At 36.7% G+C, this 27,739-nt stretch overlaps 1 protein-coding gene and 1 long non-coding RNA gene across 2 annotated transcripts in view; one reads left to right on the top strand and one right to left on the bottom strand.

Annotated features, from left to right (window-relative positions):
* LOC134660964 (uncharacterized) overlaps positions 1-27,739 on the top strand; it is a 383,074-nt gene that overhangs the window by 45,525 nt on the left and 309,810 nt on the right. The window lies entirely within an intron of this gene.
* The window catches only part of LOC134660936 (disco-interacting protein 2), a 125,415-nt gene that overhangs the window by 76,067 nt on the left and 21,609 nt on the right, over positions 1-27,739 (bottom strand). Inside the window, exon 3 of the mRNA XM_063516822.1 lies at positions 17,408-17,521. Within this exon, the coding sequence (XP_063372892.1) occupies positions 17,408-17,521 (114 nt within the window). The remainder of the gene's footprint in view (positions 1-17,407; positions 17,522-27,739) is intronic.

Raw genomic sequence — 27,739 nt, 5'->3', positions numbered from 1 at the left:
TTTTTATTTGTGCGCACTATCACCAATGTATACAAATCGCGAAATAAAAGACAAATGAGACTAAATATGTGGATGAATGATCCATAGAGTGATGAACAGAAAACGATGAAAACTAGTATCAACCATGTAAATATTATATGAAACCTTATCTACTGAATTGGATATGTACATAGCCATAATCGAGTAGACTGTTCAAATGTTTCCCTACTTCTGTTTATTTGATGCATATGTCTGTGACCGTGACTCAAGAGTCTAGTGTGTCTCTCGCCTTACGCCTCGCGTGCGCCGACGCATGTTTTTTTACAGCATCATGTTTCAACCACTATGATTCGCGTCTCGCCTCGCCAGAGCGTCAATCGCGCAAAAACGGATGCTAGCGCTATCATTACGTGAGATGACCCTTTGACAGTTTCCATTATTGATGATCATTTTCTGATTTGAGTTATTAAGCGGGCATTAAATTAAACACATTATCGTTTTAACATATGATAAATGGATTAGTATTATTTGACCAGAGCCCGTACCATGAGTCATTGACAGTGTCAAAACTGACATATACGCTATCGCGAACGTAATTTACTTTCTTAACATCTCGTTCGCACTAATGTGCGAGTACGAGCGAGATGTATATAATAGAAAGTAAATTACGTTCTCGATGGCGTTTATGTCAGTGCCAAACTGATGGTAGCCGTACTGGCGGCCTAGCCAAGGTGACGATCGCTTGCGCTTCGCCATCGAATCGCTTTGTATCTCTCTATCGCTCTTCCATATTAGTGTGACAGTGACAGTTGCATTTCGTTCACTACGTAGCGTTAGCGATTGGCGTGTTGTCTACGGGGCCTGTAACAGACTAATTTTATCATAAAGGAAGCCTTAGAAATGAGCAAGACGCGCAACCCTCCGAACAATTATATACATATTTTTTCAAACATCTTCCACTAAAAAAAAATTGGAGCACAAAATACATCAATACAACGTAATTTCAATGGATACCAATATCAATTAGATCCCATTAATTAGTATAACGAAGAATTATTTATTGTATACTCTGAGATATTTAGAAGGTATTTTTCTTATAGTATTCCGCTGTCTTTCTATTGCGAAGCAAAACAAAAGGTAAAGATAATTGAATGAAATTAGGTACTTATTATATTAAATGGAAATGTTTTAACAGCACAGCCAACCCGACGCTGCTAATTGAATTGTAGTCTGTAATTAGCTCGTTGTATCATATTGAAAATAAGTACTTGTTGAGTTTATTTACTTTAGATTTTTTTCAATCTTGTTTATACATTCATATTTAACGCGCGACTTTCAATCCACGGCTGATGTCGCGTATTCATACCTCGGATTTTAATAACTTTATCTACGAATTATCATTGGATATTCACGAGTCGCTTTTGGTGAATAAAAAAACGTCTGATTAATGCTAAAAGTTTCCCTTCAGGAACCCCGCCCCTCCATTATAATATCCTACAAACATTTTGATTGATAATATTACTAAGCTATTTGAAGTCTTTGGTCTCATTAATGAGAAACTACGGCCTACGAAGCTAGTAAAACAATAGACTCGTGCGCATCACTCGCGTAAATCAAAATGGCCGATGCCTGAGTCAGTAATTGAGGAATACCTAATTAAGGTGGCATCATCCTGTGATGATACCACCGTAATAATCGTCACCGCCTTTACCCCAGTCACATACCCTAGTCTAAGCGTAAGCTTAGAGCCTATTAAAACCTTATACCCAGTATATACCTAATGATTTTATCTATTTTCACACATTTGACATGTATTACACAAACAGTGCCTGTCTATCCCTATAGTTCATTTTTTTAGCATTTGAAAGAAGGTAAACAATCTTGACGTGTCTTTACATGAAAATTAAATTTAAAAACATTAAAAAAATTTTTTTATATTACTATGAAAACATAAGAATGTAAAAGATCGTATCTGATTTATAATTCTAACATATTTGCTGTGCCTTATTTTTCAATAATGATTTTTAATAAAAAGACATATGTCAATATCGCTTACCTTCTTTCTAATGCTAAAAAAAAACGAACTATAGACAGAGCTACGAAGAGTCGAACATGGTTTGCTAATTGAACAACATTCCACATATGTTGCATCGTGGCAAATCGAAAACTATTATTATTTTACCAGTGTAAATATGTATTTTACCTATTTCTCGATATATATTATGTATTCTTAGTTAGTCCTTTGATAAGATGGGTGTAAGAAGAACTTCTAAAGATATTTTCACACATTTACTTGTATTAAGTTTCATTCTAAGAACAGATCCCTCTTAGGGATAACATCCTTTGTAATTAAGCACCTCAATTTCCATGAAATCGTATCCTAAATATCTAAGCCTGTGTACAATAAAGAGATTATACTCGTTACCATGGTGATTAATTTAGAAAATCGCGTAAGATAAAAAGCGTAGCTTACCTAGCTCTTTAGCTCAGCACTGATGATACTCGAAGATAAGTACTAGGCCTGCAATGACGTCAGCAGGCAGGTGCGTTCCACTGACACAGAAAATGTCGCTCAGACCCGCCAATCCCTCTGGTTACTATACCAACCGCCGTTTCCATCCGGGTAATTAAAATACAACCCTGAAGCTTCGTAATAAAGTTCACTTTTAATATCGCAATATATTAGGTTCGGAAAAATAGAATTCATTAGAGTGGCCCGGACACGTTTATTTGTCTTATTTAATCCATTAGCGCCGGTTGGGCACTTGTGTGAGTCCGAAAATAACGATACCTTTTATTCGTACGGTACTCATATATTCCTCCGTCCTTTTGGTATACCTCCTGCCTGAAGTGGTAATGAAACTAAAAACGTGTAAAATAGAAAGTAGTAAAAATACGAGTACTAGACCTAACTTAACAATCAACATCAAAACTATTACCTGATCAGACTTCGCATCAAAATTATCTACCATTCGAGATGTGTAGAAGAATTAGACGGGCAGATACTTTTGAATGCAAACTACAGAGATATATCTCTATTTGGAACAGTATTAATATTAAAGATTGAAGTCGCTTCTCGCTGCCGATAATGTAGCTGCCTTACGGTCTAGCCAGCGGATTTAAAGTGGCCTGTCAGCCTATTTAATAGTTAGGAGCCAGTAATAAAGAAAATTAGACCACATTGCGGTCGGATACTGACTGGTGGCCTACTTAACCATAATTAAGTGTTTACGGGCGCTATAAAGCTTTAAAATAACGAATAGACTTACTATTGGTAGACTTTATGGCATTGCATTAAGGTTTACAAATACTCATTTGTTTGTGCTGCTTACTGAATAGCCACCAAACCCCGTTGTCTATGTTGCAGTTCATTAAAAATAAGGGTTTGGCAAAAACATGAAGATAGGTAATTTTAGAACATTTATTTCTACGCTGCTCTTTTTATTGTGTAATATATGTCTAAGGTAAATTATTTTTTTAACATTTCACTAAAGGGGCCCACTGATTACCAGTCCGCCGGACGTTATCGGCCTGTCAGTTAGGACCATAGAAGGTAGCATCCTATAGAAGTGGTCTACGCGTGCCTCCGTGAGGGACAAAACATATAAATTCGACCAATCATAGCGTCGCAATTTCTTATGGTGGGCAACAAATAAATTCGACCAATCATCCATACTAATTTATGGTGGGGAATAAAGAAAAATGTGAGACTGTGACAAGGACAAACAATAATAGCGCTTTCGCTGCTACTCCTACTGAAAGATACATAAGACTATCCCGTTCTGTCAGTTATCCCCACCACTCATGCCAAATCCAGTTATACTAGATTCAGAAGAAAAAGTTGACAGTTTCGAACAACTGACAGGCCGATATCGTCCGGCGGACTGTTAATCAGTGGGCCCCTTAAGGCCGTGCATCGAAAAATAACAGGATCTTAGAAAGGTGGCAGTGGCTAGCCCCGGAAACAAACAGTAGTGATTTTCGGATATATGTTTCTTGACTATATGATAAGAGATTTCGCAGTAGTCGAAACACGAATGCTTAAAATTTTCTCGATAGAAAATAAATCCAAACTTACGTGTTCATTTTTCGATTTTAGCTTCGTGCAACTAGAAAACACTTCCATATCCAGCACAACCCACCTTACAGCAAAGGTTTTCATCTCGTCTTAACTTTCAAAGAACTAAATATTAACTTATTATCCTTTACCGATGTATTTATTATCGATTTTTGATTTTATGAATTCAACAGCAAACGCCCATTTTACGCAGTTCGGTTTCTCTTTCTGTCATGCGTCAAAGTCATAAATGCATCCTTTATGCCAGTAATGTTAGATGGCCGTCGTGCCTCAAAGAGGTAAGACCTATGTCACTTCGCGCAGCGCTCCGAATTACGTAAAATTTTAATATCCAATAAACGTTGAGTCGTAACTCCATTGAGTAGTAACGGAATCGGAGGTAAACCTATGATGGTGCCTTCTTACAGGCCTATACGTTACGCATGTGTGCGTGTTTGCTTAGCTACGTCATGCTACGTCGAAATCTATACTCTTTGTCAGTTACAACGGGTTAGGAAATTTCGACAGATATTGAAATGTATCGGTAGCTGTTTGGTATTTAACCATCAGAATCTAACCGTAACTTTTTGCTTTATTTTTGTTTGTAAATAAAATATCTATAAGAATATATTTTTTGCTGTTTTTATATTGTAATGATAAAAATAAATCTAGTATGTTTCATGCTCAAATAATTTAAAATAATTGAATAAATATTAAAAACTAATTAATATTATTCGTTTTAATTATTATATTATTAAGTTTGTTTGAATAAAATATTTTATTTCAATAATACGAAAAGTTATTATATTTAAGTACCACTAAAAAAGGTCCCTACTTACAAAAACTCACTTGCACGGGCCGGGGTTCGAACCCGTGACCTCCAGTTTGAAAGTCGCACGCCACTACAATTTTCACATAAGTAATTTACAATGACATGATACCGTGGAAAAAGTGAATATTACAATGTACTGTGTTACTATCATTTTATAGTTTATTTTGGCTTGACAAGGAGGAGCGAGAAAAACGTGCAGAGCGAGAGGATTAAATCTTTCTGTCCCTTTCTTAAAGTAGCCAATCCTAATTATGACATCTGTTTTGATATTAATTATTTGAACATAATTTGTCGATGTTCTTTTTTATATCATCGAGAAAGATTTTTATTAAAAAAATGTGTTGAATTTATATGTTTTATTTATGTTTTTTTGGCATAAATTTCATTACTTTTGACAAATTTTGATTGTGATGACAAACGATTTGATGTGATGTGTGAAACGAACCCTGTGATCAACGATTTATCTAATAAAACTTCATTTAGTCGAAAAAAATAGTTGTCTACTACCGGGTGGAAAAAAATTATGGGCCCTGGAGGGAAAGTGCCTTAAAACCTTAAGTTTGCTCATTTTACTTAAATGAAACATTATTGTTTTTTTAAAGAAACAACTGCATTCAAAGATTTTTGAAGTGAAAACTTCTTTAGCGGTGCTAGGCACTTTTTGAGGTGGGGAAAAAATGATAAACTCGAGACAGCGTAAGGCGATCATGTGACCGTAAGGTTTAGATGGCATTTAAATCAATAAAGAAAAACTCAATGACATTACATGAAAAAGGTTATAATCTTGTACGGGCTGAAATACGAGGATCTCACAGTATTATAACTTTATATCACTCAAATATAATTCAATAAAGCTACATCTTGATATTCTTGATGAAAACGCTAATAAAAGTGAACTCTAGTACTGGTGAATAAAACTCAAAATATCATGACCAAATATATTTAGATGCGAGGTCTGCAAGGTAACTTTACAATTTCTATTCGAATTTTAAACAATTAACGCTATAAATTTGAATTTCGAATTTTAAACAAGCTCACTGACCAGCAATTTCGGAACCAAAAGTTTTCAATAGAAAGGAGGATGGGTCAATTATACATAGTGCTGCAGACATTTTGGACTAGTCATTGAGTTTTCACTTCTGTCGGCACTCCCGGAATGCAACACGTTGTTTTTTTTTAAATTCGCTTAGTCGCGCCCGGGAATCGAACCTACTTTTTCCACACTGTATAAAAGAACACAAATGCTTTTCTTCTGGTAACTTAAATTTTCTATCTTGGTGATATGTCAATGTAATCAAATAATCTGAAAAAAAATAATAACAACCCAATTTATGAATTCCGTTTCTTCAGAAAAATGCGAAATGTACGTACAATTTTTAGGGATATCGTACTTTTCCCAGAGACAAATTTAGTTGGCTAAGACACATTTTCACTGATTTGGGGTTTGTACTAAAAATCTAACATAATATGATAAGGACTTAATCGTTTTAAGCTCAAGAGTGAGTTTTCCTAAAGCTTTTTCTAAAAATTATGTCTTTATTAACGTTAGGAGTGCACTGCAGCATGTCAAATGTATGCCAAAATGTCAAGGGAGAGAACAATAAATTAAGTTTAAATTTCACTTCCACTCATCAACAAAGTGATATAAGTATATCAGCAGTTTAAAGTTATTTTAGATTACAAAATTAGCGCATAAAAAAATCAAAGTGCATAGAAAAAATGTCTCCTGAGTCATAATAAAATTGATGTCTCTTGGGTCACCAGAAAAGTCACCAGGGAGAACGATGACCCAAATCACATTTAAAAGAAAATGTAAATTTTGTGTACTACCTACGAACATTTTTCAAAAAACTATGTTTTTATAACATATTAGACCCAGGATAGATCTAATATCTCTTTTCGTACCCCGGATAAAATGGTCGGCTACTAAAAAAGTAACTGAAACGTTACGTTATTAGGTTCACGATGCCGCGTTGTACCCTTGCCTTCGTTGCGATATGTTTGGTAAGTCAGGAGACTTAAAAAATGAGCCATGATTTTGGGACATATTAACAAATATTTTTTTGAATATATATTAATTTTAGCGGACTTTAATAATTTACCAGTTAAATTAGATGTAAATACCTTTTTAGTTAATCGTTAATATGATATATTAGTAGCAGTAAAACACTTTATTGTACAAAAAGACACATAAAACATGAAAAAACACGCATCCTTCGTATATGGTAGAATATATTTTTCACACTTATAAGTAAAAACCAAAACCGATACGCGATTGGGATACGCTCTTTTTGTATGGGATAAAAAAAATTCTCCTGGGTCACCAAGAAAAATCGACATATTAAAATAATTCAGTTCGTTTTTAAGTTCTAGTCAGATTGACTTTTTGGTTATTTGAGATAAATTACAATAACGCTCAGATTTGAAAAATATGATTTTCTATTTTGTTGCGATCGACCCGGGTAATAAAAATACGGCGAATTTGAACTTTTGTTTGTTGTCGTTGTAAAATGTATTAAAAAATAATGTAGGCACCCCTGACAATTGAAATTCAAAATTATCCAGAAAAAGCGCCCAAGTGCGAGTCGGACTCGCCCATGAAGGGTTCCGTATTTAGGGGATTTATGACGTATTAAAAAAAAACTACTTACTAGATCTTGTTCAAACCAATTTTCGGTGGAAATTTGCATGGTAATGTACATCATATATTTTTTTTAGTTTTATCATTCTCTTATTTTAGAAGTTACAGGGGGGGGGGACACACACATTTTACCACTTTGGAAGTGTCTCTCGCGCAAACTATTCAGTTTAGAAAAAAATGATGTTAGAAACCTCAATATCATTTTTGAAGACCTATCCATATAGATACCCCACACGTATGGGTTTGATGAAAAAAAAATTTTTGAGTTTCAGTTGTTCTAAGTATGGGAAACCCCCAAAAAAATTTTTTTTTCTATTTTTGTGTGAAAATATAATGCAGTTCACAGAATACATCTACTCGTACTTACCAAGTTTCAACAGTATAGTTCTTATAGTTTCGGAAAAAAGTGGCTGTGACATACGGACGGACAGACGGACAGACAGACAGACAGACATGACGAATCTATAAGGGTTCCGTATTTTGCCATTTAGCTACGGAACCCTAAAAATGAGTGTTTCAAAAAGGCACCCTGTATTCATTACATACCTAAATAATCTCTTATTCAATAAAACATATAATTACTAAACACTGTGATTTATTTCAAATAAATGCAAATCGATCGGATAAAAGATATTAATACCTACCTATACAACAATGAATACGAGTACAGTCAGCTGCAATAATATGTTACACACCGAAGGCCGTTTTGCGGTAGATCATGTTAGATCTTATTTGTAGAGCCATAAGAGCGTGTCACATATTTTTGCGGCCGTCGAAGAGTAACATATTATTGCAGGTGACTGTACCTATGAAAAATTCAAGGGTTAAAAAGCATTTCAACCAAAGCATTTATAATAATAACGACTATGGACGCCTGCAACCCCAGGGGTATTGTAACCCCATAACAATAAGGTTGAAATTTGCATTTAGTGACCGCAAAGTCAGGTGAGCGTAATCAAGTAAATCTGTTTTAATCATCATATTTTATCAAAAATAATCTCTTTTCTGTTCTTGTGCTATTTTCTTATTATCAATACTCTTAACTTATATGCTATATACGCTGCTGCTTCTATGCTGTTAACATCTTCCAAAACAACAATAAATATTCAGGTTTATTAATTAATTATTTTATTGTTTGCTATTATGAACAAGTAACAACGCCATCTGTTTCAATTTTTTCCGAATTTAAGTTTCTGGCCGACCGCAGCGACCGCGTATAATGGTAGTTAACTTCTGTAACGTTAGATGGTGCTAAAAGATCACACAAACTTCACGTGCGGCGCGAAGCGTTTCCATGTGTGCGTGTTAGCGGGGAGGGAAGAACTAGCGGGCGTGGTTTACGAAGCGCCAGACGCGGCTGCAGTAGGCCCTTAAAAAGCGAAGTTGTGCCCGGTGCCCCAACAGTGATGTTTAGGGTATCCTTTTGCCAACCCTAATTTGCAATGACTTACAACATTGACAACGAGGCTTGATAGTCACCTGCGTCCTGCAATAGTGTTGCACAACGAAAAATATGACACTATGTTATTGTTAGCCCATATCCTTGAGCGTGTCATATATTTGCGCGTTTTGTTGTGCAAGATAATTATTGCTGGTGACTACAGTATTTAAGCAGGAGGTAACATCGTCAACACAGTTAACTGTTTGTGAACCTTATTGACATGACTTAAAGACCAATAACCAATTTATGTGTTGGTAGTAAAAGTACTTATTTACGTATGTGGAACAATAGGTACCTACCCATAAAAAATATTCACGAGATACAACGGAAAATGTTGAATTCTAACCCCTTTATTCATAAAACTTTACATGCCTCGCCATACTTACAAATAAATAAGTCAAAATGGCTGATTAAGACAAAAGATTACTAGCTAATTCAGGCTTGTAACGCGTTTATGCAAAAATCTCTAAGTCAATTAGAGTTACGGTTTAGGAATGGTCATCTTTTTGGAACACATAGGCGGAAAAATATTTCTGATTCTGATAGATTGGTGCTTTAAAGGGTTCCGTAACCAAAAGTTGACACTATTGCACAAAATACTGATTTTTCATACGTGTAGTGTATAAAATAAATAATTACCTAAAGTCTATTTTTTTATGCGGTAGACTAAAATGACATTTCATAGTATGAAATGACACATGATGTTCATACTATGAAATGTAATTTTAGTCTACAGAATAAAAAAATAGACTTTACACAAAAACGGCAAAAAGTCAAGTATCATCAGAAAAAAAAGTATTGCTGTGCGAATGTAGTAAATCATCTTGTCGCCCCTGTACATGTCAGCACTAAAAGCAATACGTTGTCAATAGGTAGGTACTACCACTACTACCTACCCGCATGCCTTACGCGTACTAAACACAACGGAAAACCAACGACTCGTAGAATAATTAGCTTAGGTTACTATGGAAATAATACATTTCTAAGAATATTTTGTAAACTTGAATAGAGAAGAATATTTTCTAAACATAGAATATGCCCTTCTTAGAATGTGCCCTTCAAATTCGCAAATTAATAACGGCATAAATCATTTATTGCGTTTAATTAGGGTATATTATACGAGTATGTACAATTCTACATACTATTATTTTGGTTTGGCAAAAAGCTTATCTCAGACACCGTACGAAATTCCTCATAGATGAGTCATACTCGACAAGACTCGTTTAAACGAAAACTCAACGGGTGAACTAACATATAACTTTCTCGTTCATCTTGTTGATTATTTAGATTTTGAATTCTACCACTTAGAAAATAGGGTTGTTTTGAAACAATGTAGTCCAGTAGTAGAAATTTTCAAAGGACGCAGAGGCGCTATTAGGCCGGGAATTACTAGCCTCGCGTAACAAGTGGACCTAACAACAGCAACATTGAACATCGGTGGACCTTATCTACTTGCAATAAGGCTTACAAAATGTCAGGCAACAGTGGACCATGGTACATTCGGAGCGAACACGGGCGACCCACGGTGCATTGCAATTTGAAGGAGTATATGGGACATGTATAGGTATTAAAAATGGAAATAACGCAAGAAAAGTCGCATCGCGACACAATAGGCAGACAAATACCGACCTTTCTCCACGAGCAAATGGTAAATTTTAGGATGACAAAAAAACGCGACCAGATTTTGCGGAAGTTACTTTTTTTGTATTGCAGTTATGAGCGCTTTCGCGGGTTGATAGGGTCGTCTTTTGTTTAGCATTACTACTATATTGCATAGATTTTTAGAGCATCTCATGGCCTATATCCAGCGCCAGGCAAGCGTTACAAATTGCTGGCTGAAAGATGTTATGTTACAGATACAATGCAATGCTATTTATTAGCAAAGAACAGTTCGATTGAAGCTATGTTTACTGTAAACATTGGATTGTTCTTATAATGAGTAAAAGAAAAGAGCATTAAAAGTTGTCTTGTTTCCAAATCAGAACGTAGCTTCAATATAGTTTGATATACATACTTTTAATATGACAAAAGTGAATACTAGTTTACCAGTGCAAACTCAATTTTCTTTTTGTTTTCCAACATATTATGATAAGGCCGCCAAGCTCAAGTGGGATTGGGCGGGACACGTCTGCCGAATGTGACCGGATAGGTGGGCCGAATTGGCTACCGAATGGACACCGCAGGTTAGCCGAGGCAGAGGATGAGCAACACAGATATGACGGGACGACCTCGACGCATTTTGCAGCGACTGGCGGCATGCACCAAACCGTGATGAGTGGCGCCTTTGTGCAGGGTTGTTGGGACACAAAATAGGCTACTTGAAAAAAAGCAAAATGATAAATTTTAAGCATTGAATATTATTACTAAAATACTAACGTATAGAACCCACACAGAGAACCAGTATTTTGCACCATGAGTTGCTACCGTTTCGGCATCAAACCATAGAGGCGGAGCGTGAATCTCGCGACCTAAAAGCGTAAGCGCCATGAATGTTACGGCGTTTACGACGTCTTGGTCGCGTGGTAATTGTTTGGTATGTCGTCTCTATAGTGACAATAACTCAATGATCGTGTGTTAAAAAAATTTGACGTTATTCCAAACAGATGTTATAATCCAAGAAGTAAAGCGTAGACAACAGAAACCATAAATTAAGCCGAAAAAACTGTATACTCTTGACCATTCCCACTTTTACATTTTTAAATATAAACTTTAGTCGTATCGTCGCATATTTTCGAGTTCAGGTAAATATAGAACACTTTTCACCGCTGGGAAAAGCAAAAGTACTTTGTCAGCTTCCGCAAAAACGTCTATAAATAGAGAGGTGGGCTCTTTCAGTCCACATCGTTTATGGAGTCGTGGCTCGGTGACCCGATTTAGATTTAACTCTACAATCATGCACTAGTCTACTCGACAAGTTAAAAAGCGGCCAAGTGCGAGTCGGACTCGCCCATGAAGGGTTCCGTATTTAGGCGATTTTAGACGTATAAAAAAAAAACTACTTACTAGATCTCGTTCAAACCAATTTTCGGTGGAAGTTTACATGGTAATGTACATCATATATTTTTTTTAGTTTTATCATTCTCTTATTTTAGAAGTTACAGGGGGGGGGGGACACACATTTTACCACTTTGGAAGTGTCTCTCGCGCAAACTATTCAGTTTAGAAAAAAATGATATTAGAAACCTCAATATCATTTTTGAAGACCTATCCATAGATACCCCACACGTATGGGTTTAATGAAAAAAAAAAATTTGAGTTTCAGTTCAAAGTATGGGGAACCCCAAAAATTTATATTTTTTTTTCTATTTTTGTATGAAAATCTTAATGCGGTTCACAGAATACATCTACTTACCAAGTTTCAACAGTATAGTTCTTATAGTTTCGGAGAAAAGTGGCTGTGACATACGGACGGACAGACAGACGGACAGACGGACAGACGGACAGACGGACAGACAGACAGACATGACGAATCTATAAGGGTTCCGTTTTTTGCCATTTGGCTACGGAACCCTAAAAAGGTGAAAAATACTAGGAGTAGAAAAACCTTACCTTCCCCTTTTGGTAACACACCAATCCTCCTGCACAGTACAGGGGAAAATGAAACTAGAAATTCTATTATTGCACTACGCTAGACACCCCGTATGTACAGAACTCTATTGAAAACTAATATGAGGACAACCAACTTTGAGGACAAAGCGCGCCATCATAACGAATAACAATACTTGTGTTGATAAATCATTAATTAAGCTTTATTAGATAAGTATTGGCATAATACTCATACAATACAAACAGATATATGTGACGTTATCTATGAAAAGGGACCTTATTGTCGATGGCGGTTACGCCATTATTAACGATGCTTCGATATAAACACAATGCCGCGAGACGCTTTGCGGCGTAAGCGCCATCGACTATAAGGTCCCTTTTTATAGATAATGCCCCATATTTGTTGGTTGTTAATTTACTTTTTATTTGTTGTCGAACTAGATGGTTTTGTTGTAGCTTACCTGAATGATATTGCCATTTAATGTTGACTACACGACTTTGTGATTTAAATATGTAATGCTAAATTAATACAATAATTTATAGGGTGGCGAATGGCGGAGTTAAAATGATAACTGACCGTCACTTCACGACATTTGATTTATTTGTTTCACAACATGCTTGATCTGTTATCGCGATCCTGACGGTCAAAATATGTGTTAAGATGGTCATACCAAAGAAATTTCCCTATTTACCACAAAAACGACACTACTTAACCACAAAAATGCGAAAAGAAAATCATCAAAAAAAGAATTCATTTGACATTCGGGATCATGAACCAATAATCACTCAGTAAAATATCCAAAATCGTGGGTATTCAAACATTGTGGGTTAAAACCTGGTTCTGCTGAATAGAGTGCTCGAAAAAAAATACCGTGCTGAAAAAAAAATTAAAGGGGTCACTGTCAACTCGGTCAGGATCCTTATCATAAGAGGTTAAAGCATTTAAAAAAACAGCCGCTGACACCGACAGTCGGATTTATCACCTATCTTCCGTAAAATCAGATTAGGTAGTTGGTACCCGTACCTGCCGAGTTAATAAACGCGGTTATGATCGCTGGCCGACTGAGATTAAAACTTGGTCAGTTTCCTAATGGATTCTTAGTACCTCATTCAAATTGCACAGACTAGGATACCTAAAAATAAATTGGACATTAAAACAAAATGGACGATATAATACAATAGGTACAGTCAGCAGCAGAAGTTGCTAAGCGGGCGAGGCGTTAATAATTACCTTGAGGCGCTCTTATTCTCTTAACAATAAAGTCGCGTCAAGATTATTTTGAACACCTCGCCCGCTTACCAACTATTGCTGCTGATTGTAACCCGCCAAGAATATTATGTCCTTTACATTTACATTATGTACAAGTTTAGGGTAACAAGTATAGTATAAAGGCAGTCAAAATTCAGAAAGAGAATAAATCAATGCAATGTAAAATATGCTTCGTTGCTAACGACATAGGGAGCAAGATTGCACAATGAATATCATAAGAAGAAGCCACAAAATCAGCTTAATAAAAGACTGAATATCTATCTAATACCTTTAAACGAGCAATTCTTGCATATTTATTTATTTATTTATATATTTATTTATTGGTTGGAAAGTTAAGATAATTATTATATAATTAATAGACTTAATTTTATTTCAATAATATAAATACAATAATACAATTAAAAAAAAACACAAACAAAAACACTAAAACTACCTTAAAATAAAAAATAAAAAAGCACACTAAACTATAAAATAACCTACTTATCGCCCCCATTCCGACCCCCACCCAGCCCAAAAGTGCCAAAGATACTAGCGGCATTACCGCGCTGGATGGCAAGCGATATCTGTTGGACTAAGTAGGAGCCTGAACGTGGATCGCACCCTCTGTCACGTAGACGCCGCCCCAAGTCTCCAACCAACTTCTTCGCCTCCGAACACCACGGCCCAGCAGCTTCCACCTTTATTTTATTTATTTTTACCTTATTACCTTTATTTATTACCAGCTTTATTTATTTATATGTATATATATTTCGGGGATCTCGGGAACGGCTCTAACGATTTCGATGAAATTTGCTATATGTGGGTTTTTGGGGGCCAAAAATCGATCTAGCTAGGTTTTATCTCTGGGAAAACGCGCATTTTCGAGTTTTTATGTTTTCCGAGCAAAGCTCGGTCTCCCAGATATTGATTTATAAAATGAATAGACGAGTAGTGGCAATCAGGGTATATTCAGACGAATCTTTATTTAGTACAAATCATAAGTAATCATAACTTACTCGTGTAGCTGGCTACATTTCATTTTTATTTAGATTTGTGTTAATAAAATTAATTGTTCGTTTAAATTAAATTAAAATCTTTATTTTCAGGCAACTATTGGCCCATATATAACGTTTACCGCATACACGTTTGCGGTAAACTCTTGGTAAGAGAGGTCAAGGCTTCTGCGCTAGTTATAAACTGACTGTTCATAAATAAATACTCATGTAAGTACATTATGTACGTCACTGTTATGTTTGTGTACGTGATTATGCGATATTACTGTATTTTGAACAAAGGCGAATGAAACATTGCTCGCGCAGCGGTGCGAGGAGACACCTGTCATTCATATATCATTCACTCTTTTAAATTCAGTTTTACCCAATACACTGAAACTCATTCGTTCAATTTTATGGAACGAAAATAATCATATAACCGTACCGTACCTTATGCAAGTGGAAATACACAGAAATTTAATTTCACAACCGTGGAGGTTCAATTCTAGGAAAACATATTTTATTGGAAAAATCGTTTCGAGTGCCATATCCACAGTAAGCAAAACCCAGCTTTACTGGAACCAGTATTCCAATATTTATCTATTCTACTAGCGTAGAAACCTGGTTTAACATGTGTACATATTATTGGCAACCTGAAAACTTAGGAATTCAAGCCTTATTAAGGTACTATATTTTCATTCATAAGTAACATGCGCCAACGCCACCATTATTTTTCAACTTAAAACAAATTATTACTGTCAGAGAAAATATAATACATATATGCAACATTACATAATTCGCAAAACTCTCCTAATGTAACTGATGTATAAAATATTAAGATCAATGCGGAAACCACCGTTTACAAGCTTTATCGTCGCTTTTAACTTTAACGTTTGTAAAGTAGACGTCAAAGACATATTTACATTTTGCGCCGTATTACAAGGGAACAAGGTGCAAAAGTGTAAACATATCTTTGACGTCGACTGTACACATGTTGTACTTACAGAGGGTAAGTGAAGTGAAGCTCGTCCTCTCTGACTGTCTGAGTGACGTAGGGTGACTGCTATTGGCAAGGTGCGAAGTCGGTGGAGGGGGAAGTGGCGCTGATCGTCACAAACACAGGTAATCTTATGGAATGTCCGCCATTAGTACTAGCGGCAGCCGCTTGAACTAATTTTACTCCATAAGATTTAACGTAGAAAGTCCGCCAAAATGAGGGCAGCACCAGTCGTGCACCTAGCGAATAGTTATTGGCCGCTACATAGTAATTGGCCGCTCTTAACAATAAAGCTTCAATTGGCGTGTTTCTTTCTGATTTGTTAGGAGTGGCCAATAACTATAGCAGTCACCCCACGTACACAAATACTAGAGTTCTTGCACTATGACAGTTTTCTCTGCAATCAATTGTCCGGTTTCGCCACATTGACCTTACCTTACATTATCATGCATTTCTGTAACTACTAACAGTCGTCATCAAATAAATATGAGCAAGCAAGAGGCCCAACAAACATCTGCTCAGTTGTTTTTGGGCATAATTGCCTGTTACGATTCATTTGGCGACAATCGCCATCAGATATATCGGAGCGGTCATGGCGCTCACAATATCTGAACAAGCACTCTAACGCCTTGACAATAGAGGCGTGCTCAGATATTTGTGAGCACCTTGGCCGCTCCGATATATCTGATGGTAACTGTACAAATGCCATCAGATGTATCAGTGGCCGCTGAAAAATGTCTGAACGTGCACCTTAACTGCTTGATAATAGAGGCTTTTTTCGGATAGGTGTGAACACCTTGACAACCACAATATGTCTGATGGCGAATGTACCAAAGGGTACATTTGTGCTAAGACGCAGTTTGTTGCAACAGTGACTTAAACTATCAAACACTAACTACTAACTACACTCATCTACATGTGCGCCAAAATTAATTTCTATGTGGCTCAATTACACTAATGTATAGTCAGTATATGGTTTCTTTTATAAGCTTTAACTTCTGAACGCCACGCCCATCGTGTACTATGCGTTATTGTGAATCTTGTCAGAGCGCACGAAGGTTGATTTTGGGATGTAGCCCCGCGCGTCAGTCTTTGGCGATCAAAAGGTTAAATATTAAGTTTCTCCAAATCAGTTAACAAGTTATGTAATCGAGCCATATAGAAATAGAAGAAAATAACAATTTTATAACGCTATGATAATTGCGTTACCAAAAGTTTTTTCTTCATTAAGATGCTTTAGGTATGAATATTTATGGGTAAACATGTAATTTCCTGTGTGAAATGTGATCCTCCTGATTTTGAGCAGAAACAACCCCAAATTATATACCAAACAAAGATTTTTCTACACTTTATACTCATTCATCTAAATAAGTCGGTCGGCAACCTGCATGCGGCCCTTGAATCTGTCACTTGTGGCTCGCGAGCCTCCCTGGCTATTTTGTATGTAATATTGACAAACGACAATGTCTGATATAGTCATAAATATTAACAAAGTACGGCTCTTGTCAACTTCTTTAACTACTATGTGGCCCTTGGCTGCTAAAAGGTTGCCGACCGATGATCTAAATTTTTACCACATTTTTTTTCTTGCAACATTGAACTATAACCCAAAGCACCTTGCAGTTGCTACTTGCTGCACTATTATAGTCACAGGCGTCACAAGTGCACGATACCTGAGTGGTATCGCTTCTCATTGTGCGTGACGCGCCGGTGCGTCCGTCGGTTCCTCGTGTGCAGGCGGCCGCTGCCGCCGTCGCCCCGCGGCCCGCGCGGCGGCTGGCTGCCTGCTGCACAAGTAAGTCCGGTAAGGTGTTAGGCAGGGGTATCCAAACGTTTTAGCCACAGACATCCTCCATGACTGAGCATAATAGCGCTACCCCCTCTGCCACAAATATACGGTTGTTTTACTCCATTTTCGAGTCAAAGTGTCTTTGTGTGACGTCCGTGTCTTTAAACGGACCTATCACGGCAGGGGATTCGCTCACCTCATCTCCCGCACCCCAGTATTTTTGGCAGCATCGGTTCCATGAAATAATTGCTCTAAACTCCGTCTAGAGGATTCCTAGTCTATGGTTTTAGCACAATAAGGCCCACTTGCACTCGTTAACCTAGTGTCAATTTTTACTGGTAACCACGGTAACTCCAGGTTTAACCGGTTAACCCCGCGTTAGTGGAATGGTGCGAGTGGGCCTAACTAAAGTAAGGACGCTAAGAAAGAAAAAAATCGTACATTGACCGACCGTTTCCTGTCTCTATCGCACGCGCATCATTACATTGCGGCCCCGCTCGCAGTGGCATTGACAGCTATATAATTGTGCGCGAGCGACAGCTATGAACAGTCAGCAGCAGCAGTTGCTAAGCGGGCGAGATGCTCAAAATTACCTTGACGCGCTCTTATTCTCTGAACAATAAAGTCGCGTCAAGATCGTTTTGAACACCTGGCCTGCTTAGCAACTTCTGCTACTGACTGAACAGGCAGGTCAATTTATGAAATTTTCTCCGTCCTTACTTTGGAAAAGCAGCTGGGACTCTGTTTCCTTTTCGCGGGCCGAATTATATGGAATTTGGCTATACTCGCAAGCCTAATTGGCAGGCTCAAGGGCCTTATTATTATTGTATAGGGCCGTGGTTTGGAGACCACTGTGTTAGAGGGATGCGGTGGGTGGGTTAAGGTACGAGGGTCGTCACTCTTGGTATAACCTCGTTCGAGACGATACTGTTAACTGATCCTTGTTGCCTAATACCGCCTGGCATAAGCATTGGTGACGTGATACTGTTTGTAAACTATACAGTACAGTAGTTCTTTAAGTAGTGCATAATTGTTTTCCATAGTATTTTATCGAAAACGTTCGTATTTGTCACGCTACAGCTTCAGTCATGCTCAGTACTTTTTGTACCGAGACTGATTGAAATGGGCGTTTTTTTTTGTTGTTCCCTACACTTTTTTTTCATATTTGGGATTTTTTATGTTATTTCTACTCAGAATGACGAGCTCTTTCTATCCTAATAGGAGAAAAAAGTGTCCCAAAATTTCCATACATTTTTCGATCTTTCCATTCCGCGACCGCCATACAAAGTCTATGGAAAATGGTGACGTAATGGAAATAAAAACCTTAGGACACTTTTTTCTCCTATTAGGATAGAAAGAGCTCGTGATTCTGAGTAGAAATAACATAAAAAATCCCAAATTTGAAAAAAAAAGTGTAGGGGACAACAAAAAAAAACGACCAAATAGCAAGACACGTTCGTACGTTTCGTAAAATAATTATGCACTATGTACATCCTTTAGACGCATAAAACCACAAACGCGAATCACCAACTCTACGCAAAAAACCACTTAAGCGAAACACCAACTACGCAAAACACCAACTACGCATAACGCCAACATGAAATTACGCAAAACACAAATCACGCTAAATACCATGTATGCGGAATACCACCTAAAAGAAAGAAATTTAAAGGGCCATAATGTATTGTAAAACGTTGTACGATACATGGGTATGTTAACACAGCACTGTTTCTTTTCCAAAATCATTTCCTTCACAACTTAACTAGACGGAGCCCCGCGAACGGGGCTCCTATTTCTGAGCGGGTTGCCCTTCGGGCATCTGAAGCTACCTAACGAACCTAACCTACCTACCTATTGATTTAGTGTGATATCCTTGAAAACATTACACTTTGGGGAAAAAAGCGTAGGTAGGTAGGTAGATAGGTTAGGTTCGTTAACACCACAACACGTCAGGTTGGTATTTCGCGTTTGTGGTATTATGCGTAGTTGGCGTTTTGCGTAATATTTTTTAGAAGTCCGCAAAATACCAAAAAACCTGGGATTGGTATTTCGCGTTTGTGGTTTTATGCGTCTAAAGGATGTACATCTGTAATTTTATAGAAGATCGAATAATTAGCGAACGCATCTTTATGCGAATGATATTCCCACACTGATACTTTAATTCATCCATTATGTATTTTTATTTTATTTATTTAGTTGTTTATTACACAAAAGTTACACCTTTTTTGCTAAGGACAAAGCTCCACAAAACTACATTTGTATATCCACTTATGCTTTAGTATTTAAATTAATATTATCATTAGCTATACTCTGGCAACCCAGCTCTGTCAGTAGAAAAAGGCGGCAAATTTGAAAAATATAGGCGCGAAGGATCGATCTTCTATTTATAACATATTTTGAAATCCGCGCGTTTTCTACTGTTTTACTTGCCAGTTTTATTCCATACGTACAGATGTGTCTTCATACCATCTCGCAGACAATCTGTCATCGTACGGGGGGAATAGGTCTGATGATCGTATACGTATGTATATCCGTATAGCTATTATATCTATACAGCGAAATAAGCTGAATAATTTAATTTTTTTTTAGTTTACATTTACCAACTTATCTCTGGAAACAACATAAATCTTATTGCATAATAAATACTACAGACAACTTATCTCAAAAATACATATCATTTTAAGTCTTAAAACTACGACTGTGGTCAAATGTCTATAAAAAAAACTCAAAACAAAATATAAAACTAAAAAGTTTAATGCGTGTACCTACAGTGTACAGACCAGCTATCATGGTCGCATTTTTATCATCTGTCATGCTATGCGTCACTTTCGCACTTACATATTTGTTAGAACGTGACAGCCATGGTGATAAATGATAAAGAGCCGGCCATCTTAGCCCTACAGATAGTGTTTTAATCAGGTAGAGTAAATACATATGTGTGGAATGTGTGGATCTGTTCTGTACAGGTAGTTGTACAGACTGTTCAGTTATAATTTTTATTTCGAGATGACTGAGTGAAGATTCGGAAAACTGCGGACTTGGATATAGGTACAGTGTGGGAAAAATATCGAGCACTCCAGAGGAACTAGGTACCTCAGTAAGACGAGAATATACACTTGTAACTCTCAAGGACAATTTAAACAGGCATCGGCATGAAGATTACATATATTATTTGGTAAGCGGTTACCATAACCAATAGACGCTTAATTTCTGCGACATGCGCGTTGTAACTGTTTAAACTTCTTTTTGTGAATGACCCCAAATTCTCTTCAGAAATATGAAAGTACATATGTATATCAGAGTCACAAACCAAATCCGATTGTCCTTGAACATTGTTAACACTTCATTTCATAGTTAAACTCTAACTGAACACAAACCCAGTACCATACACCGAGTAACTGACTACATAGTGCACGTGTTAGACGTGAGACGTACGTCTAACACGGCTCCGGCTCTAAAACCCTTACCATGACACCACGGCCGTATTCTCAAACAACTGCTAAAACTCACTCGGTCTTGCTCGCACCAATATGTCGGCACGAGCGACATGAAATCACTAAGAGCGAGTTCACGCAGTCGCTACGCTACTATCCGCAAACTATACTCGCTATACTAGTCGCTATACATGGGTCGTAAAAGTCGTAAAACTTCTCATTCACACTTGCATAGTCGTAGCAGGAGTGAATGAGATGGTAATATGATCTCGAACGACCTTGGTTTGTGGACAGTATAGATAGTGTATAACTCATGGCAGAGGGCGAACATGCCATGGGGTATTTTGCGTAGCTGTTTGAAGTATTATTCATTGTCAATGTGGAGTAGATCGTCTATCAGTACGGATATGATGGTCGTTCTTGTCTACGTGACAGCGTGATAAAACGGTGTCCGTCACTTTCTTTCCCACGGTGTTAAACAGTGACAGTTATTTTATCACGTGGATAAAGATGGATAAAGCTATCCATAATAGGCTGGCAGGTAACACCGTCTACACGTACGCTTCTCTTTCGTCGCTTCTCTTTTGCGTTAGTACGCATACCTACTACTACCTACTCTACATATCAGTAGAGCAGGAGCGAAGCTCTTCCTTTCTAGTTCTGTCTAAGCGAAGTATGTATATACAAATCGTACGAAGTTCTTGTCCTGTTACGGTCTTCACAACCAAACATTTTATAATATGCCGGTCTATCCCACATTGTCCTCATTCTATGCTCATGGTAAGGGTAGATTTCCTCAGTTAATCTATTTTGCTGTTCTCAGTTTGACTAACATTTCGCCTAGGTGCATTCAAACTAACTAAATTAATACGGCGCTGCCGACTTTATGAGGCATATTTTGACTTAGAGCGTCAATAACTGGAAATAAGGTTGGTTTTTCTTTAATGTTTAGTTCATAGCTGTTGTGTATGAAAAGAAAACTGACTAAAACTCGACACGCGCCCAAACAGTAACCCCAGGTGCCGAGTTCATTGACCCCCTCTGATAAGCCGAGGTGCTTATCAGTCGTCCCTAAAACCCTTTCGGCTCTAACATCTGTTCCGATAGGCACATCAAAGGGCACACGATACTCATATTGATTTTGTTCGAGAGAATAATAAATGGGTCGCATTGTATGGAAAGTTTCTTATTCAAACACTGATTGACTGACAATATTGCATTTTAACCACAAGAGTGGCAAAGATTGATGCAAATTTTGAGTTGGTATGTTACCTCATGTTGGCTGGTGGAATCGACTTGTAAGTGAAAATATTGAATAATAAATATTTAATGGTATTCATTTAAATTTCATTTCAAATATTTTACAGTTAGAATTTTCCTCACGTTTGTGCGGTGAAAATTATTGTGTTTCACTCTGTAGCAAAGTTTGTTTAAATCTCGTACCTTGAAACTCTCGCAATGCTCAAAATTCCTCTTTTTGAACCACTCGTTACGTTCGTAGTTCAATTTTGGAATCTTTCGCTTAATCGGGTATTAAAATTAGGACGAGGAGTTAAACAACAACGTTGTCCCCTTGTAAAACAAATAATTATTGTCGTTACCTAGTAGTAGTAGAGTGCGGTTACCTAGTTTCCGAAACCACAAATTTCTGACTTTAATCAAACCGCGTTCGAAATTTTGTAACAATGTCGCGAATAGGGAAAATACAGGATGCTAAACAGAACTATGGACTACCTTTGGGCCTCTTTTAGTTAGACACGATTGGAAACTATGAGGTACGAGGCTAAAATAAAATAATGAAATATTCGCGGCCTAAGCTAGAAAAAAAAGAAATATAAAAAAAACTATGCTATTTCTTCCCCACCTCTTTGGCAGTTTAAATATTGCCGCCATTACTAACGGTTATTAACGATTAATATGTATTAACATTTACTTTAATACTCTCTTTAATCTATATATATAAATGCAAGTGTCCTGACTGACTGACTGACTGACTGATTCATCAACGCAGAGCCGAAACTACAAAAGCTAGAAAGTTGAAATTTGCACACTAGGTTGCATTTATAAAGTGTACAAGAGATAAGAAGCGATTTTGAAAAATTCAACCCCTAAGGGGGTTAAAAAGGGGATGAAAGGTTGTATGGGGTACAAGTTTTATTTTAAGCTAGGAATTTAAAACTTTGTAAAAATGTATTATATTAAAAAACAAGAAAACTAATTTCAGCGTTTTTGAAAATTCATCCCCCAAGGTGGTGAAAAAGGGGTTGAAAGTTTGTATGGAGATCAAATATTTTTGTGAGTGTGGGACTTGAAACTTTGTATATGGGGATATAATTATAAGACAAGAAAAGTAATTTCAGCGTTTTTGAAAATTCATCCCCTAACAGGGTTAAAAAGGGGTTGAAAGATTGAATCCATTACAAATGCTTTGAAACTTCTTAGAAAGGCATAATAGCCGATTACAAAATAAAGTAATTGCGACGTTTTTGGAAATTCAACCCCTAAGGGGGTTAAAAAGGGGATGAAAGTTCGTCTTGGGGTGCAAATTTCATTTTAAGCTAGGAACTTGAAACTTTGCAAATAGATATTAAATTTAAATACAAGAAAACTAATTTCAGCGTTTTTGAAAATTCATCCCCTAAGGTGGTGAAAAAAGGGTTGAAAGTTTGTATGGATATCAAACATTTTTTCGAGCGCGGGACTTGAATCTTTGTATTTGGGGATATTATTAAAAGACAAGAAAAGTAATTTCAGCCTTTTGTAAAATTCATCCCCTAACAGGGTTAAAAAGAGGTTGAAAGTTTGTTTGTGGTTCAAATTTTATTTTGAGCTAGGTACTTAAAAGTTCGTAAAAAGATATATTATTAAAATACAAGAAAACTAATTTCAGCGTTTTTGAAAATTCATCCCTTAAGGTGGTGAAAAAAGGGTTGAAAGTTTGTATGGATATCAAACATTTTTTCGAGCGCGGGACTGGAATCTTTGTATTTGGGGATATTATTAAAAGACAGGAAAAGTAATTTCAGCGTTTTGTAAAATTCATCCCCTAACAGGGTTAAAAAGAGGTTGAAAGTTTGTATGTGGTTCAAATTTTATTTTAAGCTAGGTACTTGAAAGTTCGTAAAAAGATATATTATTAAAATGCAAGAAAACTAATTTCAGCGTTTTTGAAAGTTCATCCCCTAAGGTGGTGAAAAAAGGGTTGAAAGTTTGTATGGATATCAAACATTTTTTCGAGCGCGGGACTTGAATCTTTGTATTTGGGGATATTATTAAAAGACAAGAAAAGTAATTTCAGCGTTTTGTAAAATTCATCCCCTAACAGGGTTAAAAAGAGGTTGAAACTTTGTATGTGGTTCAAATTTTATTTTAAGCTAGGTACTTGAAAGTTCGTAAAAAGATATATTATTAAAATACAAGAAAAGAAATTTCTGCGTTTTTGAAAATTCATCCCGTAAAGTGGTAAAAAAGGGGTTGAAAGTTTGTATGGATATCAAACATTTTTTCGAACGCGGGACTTGAATCTTTGTATTTGGGGATATTATTAAAAGACAGGAAAAGTAATTTCAGCGTTTTGTAAAATTCATCCCCTAACAGGGTTAAAAAGGGGTTAAAAGTTTGAATCCATAACAAATGCTTTGAAACTTCTTAGAAAGGCATAATAGCCGATTACAAAATAAAGTAATTGCAACGTTTTTGAAGTTCAAACCCCTAAGGGATTTAAAAAGGGGATGAAAGTTCGTCTTGGGGTGCAAATTTTATTTTAAGGTAGGAACTTGAAAATTTGCAAAAAGATATTAAATTTAAACACAAGAAAACTAATTTCAGTGTTTTTGAAAATTCATCCCGTAAGGTGACGAAAAAGGGGTTGAAAGTTTGTATGGATATCAAAAATTTTTTAGAGCGCGGAACTTGAATCTTTGTATTTGGGGATATTATTAGAAGATAATACAAGTAATTTCAGCGTTTTGTAAAATTCATCCCCTAACAGGTTTAAAAAGGGGTTGAAAGTTTGTACAGGGTACAAATTTTATTTTAAGCTAGGAACTTGAAACTTCATAAAAAGGTATTATTTTAAAACGAAAAAAAAAAATTCAGCGTTTTTGAAAATTTATATCTCAAGGTGGTGAAAAAGGGGTTGAAAGTTTGTATGGAGTTCAAACATTTTTGTGAGAACGGGCTTGAATCTTTGTACAGAGGCATATTATTAGAATACAAGAAAAGTAATTTCAGCGTTTTTAAAAATTCATCCCCTAAAATGGTTAAAAAGGGGTTGAAAGTTTATATAGGGTTCAAATTTTATTTACTTCAAACTTCGTAAATAGGTAGTTAGGTAGTAGGTCTTATTAAATAGAGGACATGAAAATCTTCTAAGGGGGTTGAGAGGGATTATGTCGAGAACAATTTTATTTAGTTAGGGGCTAGAAACTTCGTAGGTTGTGAAAGACAAATCTCATGCGTTGTATAATATTAATAATTAACAAATGATTAACCGTCCTACTGCAATATTTTGCTGCATAATGTTCTAAGCTAATGTAGAATATATAACCACCAATATACAAATCCACGCGTACGAAGTCGCGGGCAACAGCTATCTATCTATCTATCTATATATATAAATGCACGTGTCCTGACTGATTGACAGACTGACTGACTCATCAACGCAGAGCCGAAACTACAAATGCTAGAAAGTTGAAATTTGGACACGAGGTTGCATTTATAAAATGTATAAGAGCTAAGAAGCGATTTTGAGAAATTCTACCCCTAAGGGGGTTAAAAAGGGCATGAAAGTTTGTATGGGGTTCAAGTTTATTTTGAACTAGGAATTAGAAACTTTATCAAAAGGTATAATATTAAAAAACAAGAAAACTGATTTTAGCGTTTTTAAAAATTCATCCCTTAAAAGGGTTAAATAGGGGTTGAAAGTTTGTATGGAGATCAAACATTTTTGTGTGCGGGACTTGAATCTTTGTATAAAGACATATTATTAGAATACAAGAAAAGTAATTTCGGCATTTTTGAAAATTCTTCCCTCAAGTTGGTAAAAAAGGGGTTGAAAATTTGTATGGAGGTCAAACATTTTTTTGAGTGCGGGGCTTGAATCGTTGTATAAAGGCATATTATTATAATACATAATAAGTAATTTCCGCTTTTTTAAAAATTCATCCCCTAAAAGGTTTAAGAAGGGGTTGAAAGTTGGTAGAGAGTTCAAATTTTATTTAAAGCTAGGAACTTCAAACTTCGTAAATAGGTAGTTAGGTAGTAGGTTTTACTAAATAGTGGACTTGAAAATATCGAGAACAATTTTATTCAGTTAGGGGCTTGAAACTTCGTAGCCAGGTTGTGTATAATAATTAACAAATGATTAACTGCAGTCCCTACTGCTATCGTTTTCTGCATAATGTTCTAAGCTAATATAGAATATATAACCACCAATATACAAATCCACGCGTACGAAGTCGCGGGCAACAGCTAGTTGTTTTTATAAGGCCGCGAACTTTTCAGCATAATGAGTTACCTAATCTTATAAATTAATATATTCTTAGGACTTCTCAACCTGATTTTAACATCATTTTTCATATCCCGAAAATCGGTGTCGAGGTCTCTAAAATTTCCAGCCCTGGAGGCATTGGTCACATTTTCCTTTGAAGGTGTATGCCATTCATTTCGGTTTTGCATATAAGGTTATTCCACCAGAACCAATCTAATGCACTGAATTTGGAAGAGCACTAGCTAACAGCTTCGACCACATGCAGTCAAGATTTTATTTGTCCATAAATAACATCAGTTATGCTGATGATATGGTGTTGTTGAGCCCATCCATGAGTGCACTTCAAGAGTTGCTGGATATCTGTGAGAGGTACTCGGTGAGGCATGGGCTAAGGTACAATGGGAAAAAGAGTGAGGTACTTGTTTTCAAAGCAGGAAGAAAATTCTACAAAACAGTACCTCCTGTGACCCTGGGCGGGGAACCACTCAGGGTCACTAAAACGTTCAAATACCTTGGTCACTGGGTCACCGAGGACCTAAAAGATGACCTCGACATAGAGAGGGAGCGTAGAGCGTTGGCCGTCCGCGGAAATATGCTGGCGCGCAGGTTTGCCAGGTGTAACAAAGACGTGAAAAAGACGCTTTTTAAAGCTTTTTGCCAATCATTTTACACCTGCAGCCTGTGGGCCAGCTTTACTCAGCGAGCGTACAACGCTCTACGAATACAATATAACAACGTTTTCAGGATGCTGATGGGGCTGCCACGTCACTGTAGTGCGTCTGGAATGTTCGCGGAGGCGCACACGGATGACTTTTTTGCAATCATACGCAACAGATCGGCGTCACTTATGCAGAGACTGTGTGGCAGTACCAATAGCATCCTGAAAACGTTGGCAGGTAAGGTAGATGCACCACTGCTCATGCACTGGAATGGGCTGCATGTGGCAGCCACAGATGCTGAGAAGTGGTGCATTTAGGTTGCCTAGTTACGAGGGGTGTTCAAAATATTCTCGGTATGAGAATGAAAACAAACAAGTACGAAAAGTTTGATATTTTTATTTTTCAATATACTCCCCCCCTATGTTCATACACTTAAAAGATCGATCAATTTTTTTTTTAATCCTGCATAAAAATATTTTTTATCTTTGGTGTAAAAATGCTCCTCCACTGCCGCCTTCAATGCTTCATCATCGGAAAATTTATTTCCACGCAGATCCTTTTTAAGATTGGGGAACAAAAAGAAGTCGCTGGGGGCTAAGTCCGGACTATACGGTGGGTGAGTAACAGTTTCA

This window comes from Cydia amplana, chromosome Z, assembly GCF_948474715.1.
Source record: "Cydia amplana chromosome Z, ilCydAmpl1.1, whole genome shotgun sequence".
Lineage (NCBI taxonomy): Eukaryota > Metazoa > Arthropoda > Insecta > Lepidoptera > Tortricidae > Cydia > Cydia amplana.
This window is presented reverse-complemented; position numbering and strand designations above follow the sequence as displayed.